The 13,193-nt window shown below is 33.9% G+C and overlaps 2 protein-coding genes across 4 annotated transcripts; one reads left to right on the forward strand and one right to left on the reverse strand.

Moving 5' to 3' along the window:
• Positions 1–2,345: 2,345 nt before the first annotated feature.
• On the reverse strand, positions 2,346–10,436 carry LOC109857942 (CD63 antigen-like). The gene is made up of 6 exons (XM_020434739.1): positions 10,121–10,436; positions 6,510–6,698; positions 6,045–6,215; positions 5,638–5,859; positions 5,175–5,236; positions 2,346–3,193 (listed from the first exon to the last, which is right to left on the reverse strand). Exons 1-6 carry the CDS (start codon positions 10,181–10,183, stop codon positions 3,175–3,177), a joined length of 726 nt encoding a protein of 241 aa, XP_020290328.1. The 5' UTR covers positions 10,184–10,436; the 3' UTR covers positions 2,346–3,174.
• A 52-nt stretch (positions 10,437–10,488) lies between these two features.
• Positions 10,489–12,795, forward strand: LOC109857943. Of its 3 annotated transcripts, none has more exons than XM_020434740.1 (3): positions 10,489–10,713; positions 10,876–10,960; positions 11,046–11,533. In XM_020434740.1, exons 1-3 carry the CDS (start codon positions 10,671–10,673, stop codon positions 11,374–11,376), a joined length of 459 nt encoding a protein of 152 aa, XP_020290329.1. In that variant the 5' UTR covers positions 10,489–10,670; the 3' UTR covers positions 11,377–11,533. The 3 variants fall into 3 exon arrangements, 1 of the variants encoding a protein (XP_020290329.1); XR_002250557.1 differs by adding an exon at positions 12,645–12,795 and having other exon boundaries at positions 10,492–10,713; positions 10,876–11,433; XR_002250558.1 differs by lacking the exon at positions 10,876–10,960 and having other exon boundaries at positions 10,518–10,713.
• Positions 12,796–13,193: the final 398 nt, after the last annotated feature.

Raw genomic sequence — 13,193 nt, forward strand, 5'->3', positions numbered from 1 at the left:
TTCTTTTCAAAATATTAATCATAAAGGGAATGGAAAGGATCTTAATAAAAAAAAAAAAAATTACCACATCCTTCACAATTTCATTAAATTTATTAGTATACATAAAAGCTAGATGAATACGTGCTAAGAACATGTTGAGATTCCTAAAATGCCATGAATTATTGTTATATTTTGTAATATTTTCAATAATAATGAAATTTATGTGTTTATTAATTTAATCGACACACTAAGTTACTAACTAATAATTTATGTGTAAAACTAATGTAAGCAGCCAAAATAGAATTTCGTACAAAATTGTTATATATATATATATATGTATGTGTATGTGTGTCTGTGTACATGTAAATATGTAAAATACCAATGTTATTTATTTAATACTGATTGCAACAATCTTGATCAGTCTTTTGCGTTGCCTGGTAATTAAAATACATAGATTCTAAAAATTTTTAATTAAATATCTTTGATACAACGGATGATTTTATACATAGTTAAAAGAGTCAAACTCTACACAACATAGACAGGTGCTAGTTTCGAAACTACATTGCACACAACGGTCGGATAGGATAATATCGAAAAATGCTTTCTCTAATCTCTATCAACTTATAAAATAAACATTACTATATACGTTACTAGATTAGGCACACTGCAATATCTCGTAAGTAATAATTAACTTCTATGTTTCTGCGCAGCTATGGTTGTTCTTTCTCTACAAACGTTCAATATTTTATTTCTGAGATCTTATGCATTTTGTCACTATGTACGTGTGTGTGTGTACATGTGTGCAGTGTGTGCCAATGATAAATTTAAATTATTTTAACATTATAATATTCCTTTTTCTTTTTCTAAAATGGTAAATATATTTTATTCTTAAGTATATATAATCTTTTATGACATAATTATATAATTTAATCATATATATATATATGTATACATACATATACGCATATATATACATATATAAAACATACACATATATTTAAAATGTTAACATTTTTCATAAATTGTGAGTATACACACACAAGACTGCAGAGAAACTTACGCACAATTCAATCCAAGTTATGGTACTTGAATTCGTGAAATCGACAAACGCAGTAGAAAGTTTAGATTTTTTCTTTTTTATACGTAGATTAAAAAAAAATATAAACGTTTTCATGTAATTGACTACATGACTACATGTATTATATTTAATGGCACCCAATTAGCGTTAAATTTAAGTAGCATTTAAAGAAATGTTTTTTTTTTTTATCTTTAATCCTTAACTGGATGCACGGAGGTCAAACTGACACTTAATGCAGCATTGCATATAATTTGAAACCAAATATCTCATATTAGATAAAGAAATATTTTTTTCAAATACAAACTTTTAACTTATAAATACGATTTTTTTAAAATCATTATTGCATACTTAACTGAAACATCCCTCATTTTGAAAGTACTAATATAAAATTAAAATTATTTACAAAACAAATATAAGTAAAATGAAATTTGTAAGTCAAATTGATCTCCACGCAAACATTTCTGTCAAAAAAAAGTCACACGCCTGGTTAAGAGTCAAGTGGAAGCAAGCGAAAAAAAAGTTTTATTGTATAGTTTCAATATCTTATTTTCATTTATTTCTTTTTCCAATTATCGAGGTTTTTTTTTTAATGTGAAACAAAAGAATTCTATGTACAAAGCTCAAGAAAAGCTCATTTTTTAACTTTGACGTCTCGCATAATTGTTCTTATTATGTTTTTTCTTTCCAGAAAAAAATAACTTATTATTTAATAGAAATAATATATTAAATTTTTTGCTTTGGTCCCAAATATGAATAAACGTATTCTCAAACATGCATATAAATATTTTCGTGTTCGACTGTTCAGTAGCGTATAGTGCAATAAAGCGCAATAAGATCAATATTAGTGTGTTCATTGACATTTACAAAACAGCTAACTAAATTATTATGACAAGTAAAACTAGCTAGCTTCTACACTCAGTTTTAAAATTTATCAAGCTACATGTCATGACACGCTAATTTTGTTACATTATTAGTACATAATATACAGAACTTTTGTGTGTACATCCGAAGTACTATATATATATATATTATATATTATATATTATATATATGTATATATAATTTTACGGAGTATCGTCGATTACGAATAAGAGTACGTTGTCTTTTCGTTTCTTGCTTGTAAAACACAGAAAATCATTACAAATTCGATACACAAAAAAGATTACTACACATTGTATATAGTATATATAAGTATTAGAGACTTGTATTTCGTCGATGAGGAGGCATGAAGAAAACAGACGTCGATATTGCATATATATGTTAATGTACGTGTGTCTGTGTGTATTTACGCAAATATGTTTTTTTTTTTTTTTTTGATAGTATGTCAAATTCATACCAGAACGTAAGTTTGTATCCGTAAGTAATTACTACACATTTTGTTGATTCTGCACTCTGAGGAAGATTAGCAGAAATGGTTTTTGTTTGTTTCTTCTTTTTTTTTTTTTGTAAATCTCTCTGGCAAAAACTAAGAGGAATGATGGCTACGCTTTGTATACTATTAGCCTACAATGATTACGGATTGAATACGTGTAACGCACGAAAGATTACCGAATTTCATATGTAAACGTATTTCATATGAAAAAAAAAATAAACGTGTCAAACATACATGGCACATAACATATTTAACAAGCACCTTATTACGTATACCAAAATCAATTCTATTAGTAAAATCTCTGGCTGGTAAACGGATTCGCGTACATATTTTTGACTAGTCTTTTTTCTTGCTTTTTATGATGTGTGATATGTATTTTGGCAGATATTGGCAGTAATTTGGTGTTACATTTAATAATACAAACACGACGACGTTTCTTTCTCGTCTTTTACGAAGAAATGCTTCTACACGAAAAATAGAAATGCCACTTTTTTTGCATTTTTCTATTCAAAAGTGTACATAATATTGCATTGTTATTACCAAACATGTATTACACACATCGAGATGTCTAACTTAAAAATTATCACACTGTACACAATAAATGCTTGTGACATCATTCCTCTTTGGATATATATTTGTAAGCATAATAAGGATGAGATTACGGTAGTAATGAATCTACAAGTATTTATCAACCAATGTGTATGATGAACAATATATTATGAAATGCCTCCTAACTGATGGCAGATCAGTGTGCTGTGGTTTCGCTGTAAGTAAAAACATTACATCACTAACATGAAAATGCTTTGAAGAAACATCAAATTTTACGGCATATATTAAAGCAGTTGTACAATATAAATAAGAAAAAAACAAAAACAAAACAAAAATAACTTTACAATTTTTATATATGCAATACTATTTTAAAAAATTTAAGACTTTTGACGTAACAAGTAGTTTTCAATACACTGACTTGAAAATGACACATTTTATTATCTATGATATCAAACTGAAGAAACTCTATTTTGGTGGTTTTTGTAACACAGAGATAAAGTGACTTTCTTAAAATAATTTTGTTATATAATATATGCGCTTTGCTATAATTTATACAACATGAACAGCTATTACTTTCATCTATTTCTATATACCTTATTGTATATATATATATATATATCTCTTTCATAAGACATTTTTATGACTGTAACACTATGTAAACTTTATATTGCGGTAAACAACAAAGTATTTTAATGTTCACAAATATAATATAATATTTCTTTTGTGTATAAAACGCAGCAAATGTGTGTAATTAATGTGCAATTGCAAATTGAGGCTAACATTATTTTTTTATGTCTTTTAATCTTTGAGTTGTTAAACAAGGAAGCTTTTCATTAACATGAAGAATATTATATATAATTAGGTACAAATTAGAAAACATACTGAAAACAAATTGCACAGTGACACATGTTACTTCAATCACAGTATTTCGTTACATTTCATAGTTTTACTGATTGACATTTGTATTTTAACTGATTGAAGTGTGTATACACATAAATAAATTTATTTTTAACGTGGTGTACATAACATGCAACAAAAAAAAAGAAATGCCCTTATCATACACCATTAGGTTAATGCTGAAAAAGTATCCATCTGTCTTAGTACTTTATTTTAAATCATAGGTTCAGATCTCGGAGATGCGAGATCTGATTTGAGCACGAATATCTTTAGATGGATTCCACAGTTTGCTTATACTTGAAGCCACGTCTGACAACAATATATAGCAACAAATATATATACGTTTCATTTAGTTGTATCGTGCATTATATTTAAGTGTAACTTCCATGCGCTCATGAAAGTTAAAAAGAAAAATATCAAATATATAAATATCAAATATGTGCATTCGCAAGGACATATACAATATCACAATCTGAAGTGAAATAAAGTCTTAAGAAATGGATACTCTTAAAACCTGAAAATGATACTGCTTGGTATTATAGCAGAGCCTCGACAACAATATCGATATACAGTGCATCATGCGAAATATATATATTAAGCAAAATACATCAGAAATAAAAAGTACACTTACAAGCTGTACGATTATATTGGTGAAGCAGATATTGAGCAAAAAATAGAAGCTGTTTGATAATTATTTTTTAGCACTTTCATCAATTCTTTAATAGTTTTGTATAAAACTTTACCGATATTACAAAGTTATCGTGGCTCAACTATAACAATATCAATATCACAATAATATATTGAATGGATTAGAAGTATAGTTATATAAAAAAAATGATATTGTAGTAGAGTACATATACTCTTCGAGAATAACAAGATATAAGTCGTTATCATTTGTATGTAAAATCGTTCGAGCTCTTGTTTGTAAAAACATACAAAATACACGTTACGTGTGTTTACGTTTTATGCCCTTTAGTTAAGACAAGGCCCAAATACCAAAATAGCGGTAAGAGTTTTGGAAATCTTTAAATTGTGTTTGCCTACACATCACGCTCATTTTTTCAATGAAAAACTAATTTATACGAACCAATTGCGTCTTTGCGATGAGTGTTATAAAGAGAGTACAAGCGATAAAAGAAAGAAAATATTTTATGTATAATTGTGCATGGACTTAAGAGTTAAATGGTAACAAAAACAAGGAAAAAAAATAAACTAGTGACAGCTTGTGTGTAATAGACCAGGTTTTATATAAGTGCATTTTAGGCTTGTTGTAATGAATATTTGTGTCTATCAGCTTACACAGTCTCATATTCGCGGCGAATTGAGCGAGCCAGACAGCACGCGAAAATTACTCCAATGAACTGAAAAAGACATTTTTCATGTTTTAATAAACTCATATTTTGTTTATCATTATCACACATACGCGTATGTATTATCTTCGCTCTCTAATGGTTAACATATGCGAAAGTCTCGATAAATCTTTGTTTTCGTGTACTAACAAATAAACATTTTTTTATTTTGCTACCAGAATTGAAATATATTTTTGAGTGGTACTCGTACGTGATACATTTATTGATGTCACCCGGAGTTCTTTGATATTAATCATTAGAGAGCGACGTACACGCACAACATTAATAATTGATAAATTAAAACTCAGTCTTCCTTTTTTTTTTTTTTTCAAATAAAACGCTACTGCCGTCTGAATCATATGTATTTTTTCAACACATGACGCTACAATGTAATAGTTTAATTTAGAACTTACTTGTATGAGAGCTATGCCTATGCCTACTCCTCCCAAGATCAGAGCGTTATTTTCTATTGCAGACTTCAATTTCCCAATGCAACCTTCATCGTGAATATGAATCGAATTCAAATCGCACTTGCTCTGTGCGGGTATCTCGTTACAGCAAGTATCGGGAACGTTGTTGTTCGGGAAACCAATCTTAGGCCAATCCGCAGGACCGTTCATACCGCAACATTGTAGCTGAAATCGTATCGTTTTTCATTGAAATAAAAAAAATTCGGTTTATCTTCAAAATCAGACGCGAGAGAGTCGTTTTTTTTTTTTACATCTACATCTAGTGCTTTTTATTAAAATTTTGTAATATAAAACCTTAATTTAAGTAAATCGAATTGATCGCCAAAATCACACAGATTGTAATAACTTACATCGTGCTGCATGATATCCCATGAACGGCGAACATCTTCTTTGGTATTGTATTCTCGTAAGGTATCATTCAAACGGTTTTCCAACATGTTGCCAACTTCTCCTCTCATCATGTAACCTGTGATTCCAGCGCCTAATTCCAGAGCGAACATCAGCATCAACAGAACTGAAAACTACAACAAAACAAACACTCAAAATTATTATTACACGAGCGTGAGGTAACTTTTTATCTTGATTTAAAATCTCGCGCGTGCAATAAAAGTTTCTCTCTTTCTGTACAATTAAGTGCACTTTCCCCTTAAAAAAAAAAAAAAAACTTATATGTACATACAAAATATGTTATAAATCACATATTGTGTAAGAAATGTGCAAAAATATTTAAAACTTCTGTCGCTTTTAAAGAGAAACAAAAAACAGGTGTAAATATAAACATACAATATATATATAGTATTCTCAAACACACATACCGTAATTATCATGCAGTGATTTTCCTTTACGGCGCCGCAACATCCAAAGAATGACACGAGGAAGACTATAACGCCAACTATTATCATTAAAACCGGTGCTGCGAAGAACCAACTGTCCACGAAGTTGTTGTATCCGCTGTAAGCAACTAGAATTACCGCTCCCACCGAAATAAATACGATACCGGTTATCTGAAACACATATTAAAAAATGTTCCATTTCTTTTGTTTCTAAATTCAACCCCGCGCGTGTGTTTCTTTTAATTAGACAATAATTCCATCTTTAAAAATCCTCTCGTATACGTTTGCTCGTATTAACTCGCTATTAACGCGCGCTCAATGCGTTCTCTTACAACGTATTACAACAGGCGCTTGCTTTCACAAAAGCGCCGTACTTGTAAAGTGAAAGCCTTAATTAGTGTCATTATCCAAACGCGGATCTTTTACGGCTAATTTTATGTAATACGACGGTTGTACAAGTATTATCCGTATCTTTTCTCAGAAAACCACAAACGGTTTTAATGGTTTATCAGCCAATATTATCAAGCTTGTAAATAATGTATTTATGAGAAAAAACTTGATACAGCTTTCAAGTAAAAAAAAAAAAAAAAAAAAACGATAAATTATAGGTCAGAGATTTGATGATTTTTTTTTTTTTGTTTACCAACAAGGAAGTAGGACTGTTGCGTGGAATAGATTTTTCAACGGAGAGCAATTGTGTAAGAATCACTCGAGAGTAAGCACGTTAACGACAGCAACTGTGCAATTATGCTGTCATAATTCTATTAGAGAGAAACCAACGCAAAAATCTATACGTACATTGCAACAAAGTTAATTGCGAATATATATATCGCGTTATATAAATAAAAAAATTCGCAGTCTACTCTCTTGAATTAATTTTTGTCTAAGTTGCAAGTGCGCAACTGTCATATATTATACATGAAAAAAAATGAGATGTAAATAACACAGGTAATAAAATAATTCAATTTATCGTAATGTCACAATATAAAAAAAATGTCGTTCGTTGTATATATATATAAATTTGTTGAAATATATTTTTCTCCAGAAAACAGTCATTGTTTCCGGAAGAATGTGTGCGACTCTCTCTCTCTCTCGTGTGTAATCAGTCGCGGATACGTTCGCACAACAAGGCTTTATCAAAGCCGCGAATCGCGCGCTTGCGGCACGGGGCTCTTGTTTGATGGATCGAGCTAAATAAAGACATACACAGCGCGAACGACCGTCGACATTTATACCGGGGCCGGGGGAAAAAAAAAAAGTTGGTGTACGCGCAACTGCGACACCGCTTTGTAGAGGTAGGTAGAGAGATAGGCGATAATCGCGCCCAAGTAGACAGATAGTACAGACTTCTCTTCCCTCGCGTCTCCTGATAGTTGGGGGTCTACGTGTCTCAACTAACGTGTGTTGGGCTCGCCTACGTTTTACACGCGCTTTAACATTCATGTGTGTGTGTGTGTGTGTGTGCGCGCGGTTGTCTTCGGGGCTGCGAACCCGACCGACTCCGCCGGTCGATTCGCCGCGCGGTGGCTTTGCCTTCGAGCAAAACCCCAGATAAGGCCTGGTTTAAAGACTCTCGGTCGTTTGCTAACAGGTGACTTTGCGCGCCAGGTCGGAACTTTAATCATGAATTTATTGAAAACTTTTTCAAGCAACGGGGACAAACCTACAACACAACTGGGGTGTTCCAGAAAAACAAAATGTAGAGCAGAACGTAATAAAGTTGTTGCAATCGATTACAAGCGCAATTTCTTTGTGAAATTAAAAAAAAAACAGACGATTATTCGTCCGTAGATTTATTTAAATGACGAAATATTTTTTGTTCGTCAATAAAACGAAGAGATACCCGATCGTTTCAAGAGCGAGAGTCTGTGCGCGCAAACATTCAGATAAACCCAGAGAGAGAGACAAATAACAGAGTATCTAACTCGATACGTACACACGTTATATTATTTCTCTTCGCGTGAAACAAAACAGATATCAAATTTCGCAACAAGAGAAGCTGCTGCGACTTGTACACGTCGGCTTCGCCGGCTCGTGCTCTATCTGGGACGCCCCTATGTATAAACCCGGTCGTCGCTTGGCATTTCACGCTGGATGGATCATTAAACGTGCAATAAGGGATGAGTAAGACAAGATATGCCCCGGCTGTGGTCTTTTTTACGAGGCCTGTTTTTTGTGAGAGGTTTTCTCTCGCGTCTTATCGTTACATTCTTTCGGTTTCCTATGGCGCCGCGGTGTGTTTTAGTCTCACGGCGGAGTCTGTCTCTCTATCTGGAGTACCCACTTCACTTTCAATAGTTTTCAGCAGTAGTTTCTATGTATCTTGGATGATTTTTAGATTATTTCGTCGACGTAACTACGTTCGAATAAACGTAGACAAGTATTATCCAGATAATTTTCCTCGCGATCGAGCGCCTTTAATCGCCCGATCTCGTCATCGCGTTGTTTCTTTTTTCGGCAAAACACATTTTTGACAAATAAGAAAACAAAAATCGTTGTTGCGACTGTCGTCAGATAATCGGCAGTTTTTTTTTATCGTTAACGCGACTCCAAACGTAAATGGATTTTCATTCGGTGCACAACTCGTGTGTGTGTGTGTGTGTGTGTGTGGGCAAACCCTAGATTACATTAAACGCGTTGAAAGTATCGATCGTCTGTAACACTTGCAGCCGAAGTTCTGTGGAACATAGGCACACATCGCACAAAGTTTTCTTCGAAATAATATCATATCCATCTCTCGTATCATTTATTCACGAAACACGGTGTATGCGACTTTCGGTCGCGTTCATATACGCTGTTATGTATATCGATCAGATTATTATTGACGCTAGAAACGCGGATTATCGACGTTAGATCGAACACAACCTGTATACGAAAGCCGTATAAAAGACATTCGCGAGAGAAAGCGAACAAACGATCGGAGAGGAGATTGCGTAAAACGTGACGCGATAAAAATATTGACACAACACGTCATAGATGTAATTGTTTGTAGTCTATTTAAAATACTGGAACTACCGTTTATTTTATATATATATATATATATATAAAATATATTTGATATATATATATATATATATATATATATTTATTAAATAAATATATATATATATATAAATATATATATATAAATATTGTAATCAATAAAAATTCCACGTACTCTTTTTACATTATATCTCGTGTATTTACTTGTATACGCTGGCAAATGTTTTTTAAGTATTGCGTCTTATCGTAAATAGGCGATAGCTATACGGAATACACAAGATGTCAATGATTCATCGGTCTCGGTGCCGAACCGAATGGCAGGTCAAGCGCGGTGTCAAATTTTTGACTTCGGAACAAATCAACACACGTCAGAGAGAGAACCCAGAGGCGACTTCCAGATGCCGCTTTCCTGAGGCTTGACCGATATACAACAAAGCATCCGACCGACGCGGGGCCACGCCGAGAATAGGCGGCGGCTTCGAATAACGGGGAAACGGGACGACGGCGCGTTCGTTTGTCGTTTCGTCCTTTCCATTCGGGATTCCAAACAAACAAACACACACACAAAGGAGCGGGAGGATTCGTCCCCGATTAAATACGTCGTTACTCACCGCGAATATCAAATTGAAGAAGAACAGCACGTATTTCACGCAAGCCATGCCGCCGGACACCATTTTCGTAACTCTACACTGTGTGTGCGGCAAGCTTCAAAAAAAATCACTTAGACCTTACGTAGCGCGTCTCCTCCGGCAAGTCTGTGGATAAGTAGATGTCGCGCCTTTTATAATCGTAACGTGTGGAAACTGACTCTTATCCTTCGTTTTTTTTTTTTTGTCACGTCAACCCCTTTCTCGACTTCTCTTCTCTTTTCGATTATACCACTGTCGGCAACTTCTGTTCCCGGGAAAGCTCGCGCGTCGACTGTCCGTCGTTAAGTGTGCGCGCACGGGTGTGAGTTTGTTGTGTTGCGCGCGGTATACGCTGGGAGACGGATGCGCGCGCATCGACGACACCGGTATCAGGATCGACTCGCATCGTCGCCGTGACCGAACGTGACAATAATTTTAATTAACCTAACGGATAATATAAATACATTGTACAAGTATTTGTTTCTTAATTAATTATTACCAAGACGAGTAGCACACGTCGGAATGTGAGAACATGAGAGACGTGGTTCCACGTCTTTTCATCTTGGATACGAAAGGTGAGCAAAATATGGGTTTTATTCGCTTTCTAATGATGTATATATATATATATGTATCTCTAGAGAAAGAACTTTGTTATTGGAGAAAATATCAGACTGTTAGAAAAATAGAGAATATTATAGTTTAGATATTTTTTATTATTATTTATTTATTCACATCAGCCTTCCCGGCCAAGAAGATGATATGCCTAATATCCATCCATCCATCTCCATACCTCAACGTCTCCCATTCTCCCAACCTACACAGGTATTTTTTTATTATTGTTAACATAATTATTTTATTCATCGTACGGGTATTGTTTTCTCATCCGAATAATTTTCTCATTTTTCAGATTTATACGGAGATTATTTGTTCTTTTACACATTGTCTCCAACTTTTTATTTCAAATCACCATCCGCGTTGTTACGTGTCTGTGCGTGGTCGCGCTGCACCTTCCGTCGAAGCAACGCAACGTTTGCAACCGTGTGTTGCACTGGGTGGTGGTGGTGGTGGTGGTGTCATGGCGTACCTCAGCCGCCACACAACAAACCACGTATCCACATTACGCATCCATCTTTATCTTTGATTCTCGAATATCGTCACAAACGACAAGATTTGTACAACTGAAAAATCGTATATTGTCATCATCATCATCATCATCATCATCATCATCGATAATTTGAGATCCGACAATTCCCACGGTTCTACCGCCACTTTGTCATGTTTTAAAGTCTGCACAGGTATACCGATATGTTAATACAACAGCGGACAGAGAAAGAGAGAGAAAATCCCCTTCGTCGTGATGGTAAATCTAAAAAATACAACAATATTAAAATATTATAAATAATTTATTAAGACATTGAAAAAAATGATAACGAATAAAATGCAATTTCGTTAATTGATTGAAAATACAAAATTGACCTTTTGCGTATTCCCACGCGAATAAAAATGCAATTTTTCAATGCCGGTTTTAATGTAAAACACGTCATTGCGAAAAATATCGCGCCTCATAAATCGAAATATTTTTCTCCTTGTTTTTTTCATGTCATAAATTACGCGGGGGAGAGGAGTATCAATCTCGATACTGACGACGGACTCTCTTGACTTGGTGAGAAATGAAACACAGGCGGAAAACAGAGGCCGGTGCAACGAACGGAGAGAATCTGTAACGCCTACGCCGTGAATTACCGATGCTGACACGCTTCAATACTTCTCTCTCTCGTCGACATCTATTATTACACACGTCACACGCGCATGTTTTTCAGGTCTATATAACTCCCGCGTGCGCGGTGCATCGTGAAAACAAAGAAACGGTTTTGACGAAACGGAAACCCAATCACGGCGCTCTCGGCGAAGTTAAACGTCTATACGCGCCTGCGGACGTTTTTCTGTGTCAACTAATAGCTGTCTCTAATTTTCTTTTAGACAAGAACCACTCGATAGTTCGTTTCTCTTTGGAAAAAAAAAAAGTTTCATTTGTTCTGGAACATATACTTTGTATGCGCGTGGAATATTTGAAAGTAGTATTTTTTTTTTTTACTTCTCATTAGAATATGTCTATTCTAGAACAAATGGAACTTCTGTTTCAAAGAAACAAACAACTGATAATTCTTGTCTAAAAGAAAATCAGCACTCGTGTAACAATATTACACGTACTTGTTATTATTCGCACGCGCGCACGCAATATAATTATTTAACATCGCTTCCATCAAAGCTTTTTTTTTTTTTTTGTATTGTGATTTGCTATCGAGAAAAATATTAGTCTTGACATTTTTCCTAAATATATATCAATTATCGACTTTTTAAATATAAACATTTATGTTAAATACATGAAAAAAAACTTTGCTCCGCGCCATTATGTTAAATACATGAAAAAAACTTTGCTCCGTGCCGTTAGAAGAATTTTTTATACACGTGTAAAATTATCCATTGTGTTTATTTAATTTTTCAGCACCCCGTTCAACCGTGCAACACAAATTTTTACACAATTAAATCGGAAGATCTCTTTGATCGGATTTTGCTTTTGCAAGAATGGTTTGCCTTATTTACACGACGAAAGCGTTGACCACGTGCTCGAACGCATAAATAAGCGACACCAAAAAAAAAAAAAAAAAAAAGTTCTCCATAATGTTAGCCACGTCAGGTCTTGTACACACAACCCTCAGACGGTGGCTAAATATATATGAATATAAAATGAGTACGCGCGCGGGGCATGCGTATTCGAGTCCACTCTTCAGGGCCACATCAAGCCGCGTCCAAGAGCGCTCGGAAATGTGCCACCAGTTGTCAACCCTTCACAAGTAAGACAATTGAAATATATATATATCGATTGTAATTTGGGTGATCGATTGGACTTCTATGTACGCGATGTGAATACATATATCTGAAACTTATAGAAGAATTATATACACATATGTATTATAGAATATCAGAGAAATACATATATTCTTTTACATGTAATAATATTTGTTTTTTTAGAAACATGTGAAATGGAGAGTTT

The sequence above is a fragment of the Pseudomyrmex gracilis genome, unplaced genomic scaffold, assembly GCF_002006095.1.
Source record: "Pseudomyrmex gracilis isolate BER0280 unplaced genomic scaffold, ASM200609v1 scaffold_178, whole genome shotgun sequence".
NCBI classification, from domain to species: Eukaryota; Metazoa; Arthropoda; class Insecta; order Hymenoptera; family Formicidae; genus Pseudomyrmex; species Pseudomyrmex gracilis.

Excerpts from the sequence above, each read along its gene's own strand:
- LOC109857942 (XM_020434739.1), bottom strand. The coding sequence starts at position 10,183 with ATGGTGTCCGGCGGCATGGCTTGCGTGAAATACGTGCTGTTCTTCTTC. Across the intron at positions 6,699-10,120 it reads TCTTCAATTTGATATTCGCG|ATAACCGGTATCGTATTTAT; the intron begins GTGAGTAACGAC and ends TATGTGTTTCAG. Across the intron at positions 5,860-6,044 it reads GGGATATCATGCAGCACGAT|CTACAATGTTGCGGTATGAA; the intron begins GTAAGTTATTAC and ends ATACGATTTCAG.
- LOC109857943 (XM_020434740.1), top strand. The coding sequence starts at position 10,671 with ATGAGAGACGTGGTTCCACGTCTTTTCATCTTGGATACGAAAG. Across the intron at positions 10,714-10,875 it reads TTTCATCTTGGATACGAAAG|CCTTCCCGGCCAAGAAGATG; the intron begins GTGAGCAAAATA and ends TATTCACATCAG. Across the intron at positions 10,961-11,045 it reads CATTCTCCCAACCTACACAG|ATTTATACGGAGATTATTTG; the intron begins GTATTTTTTTAT and ends CTCATTTTTCAG.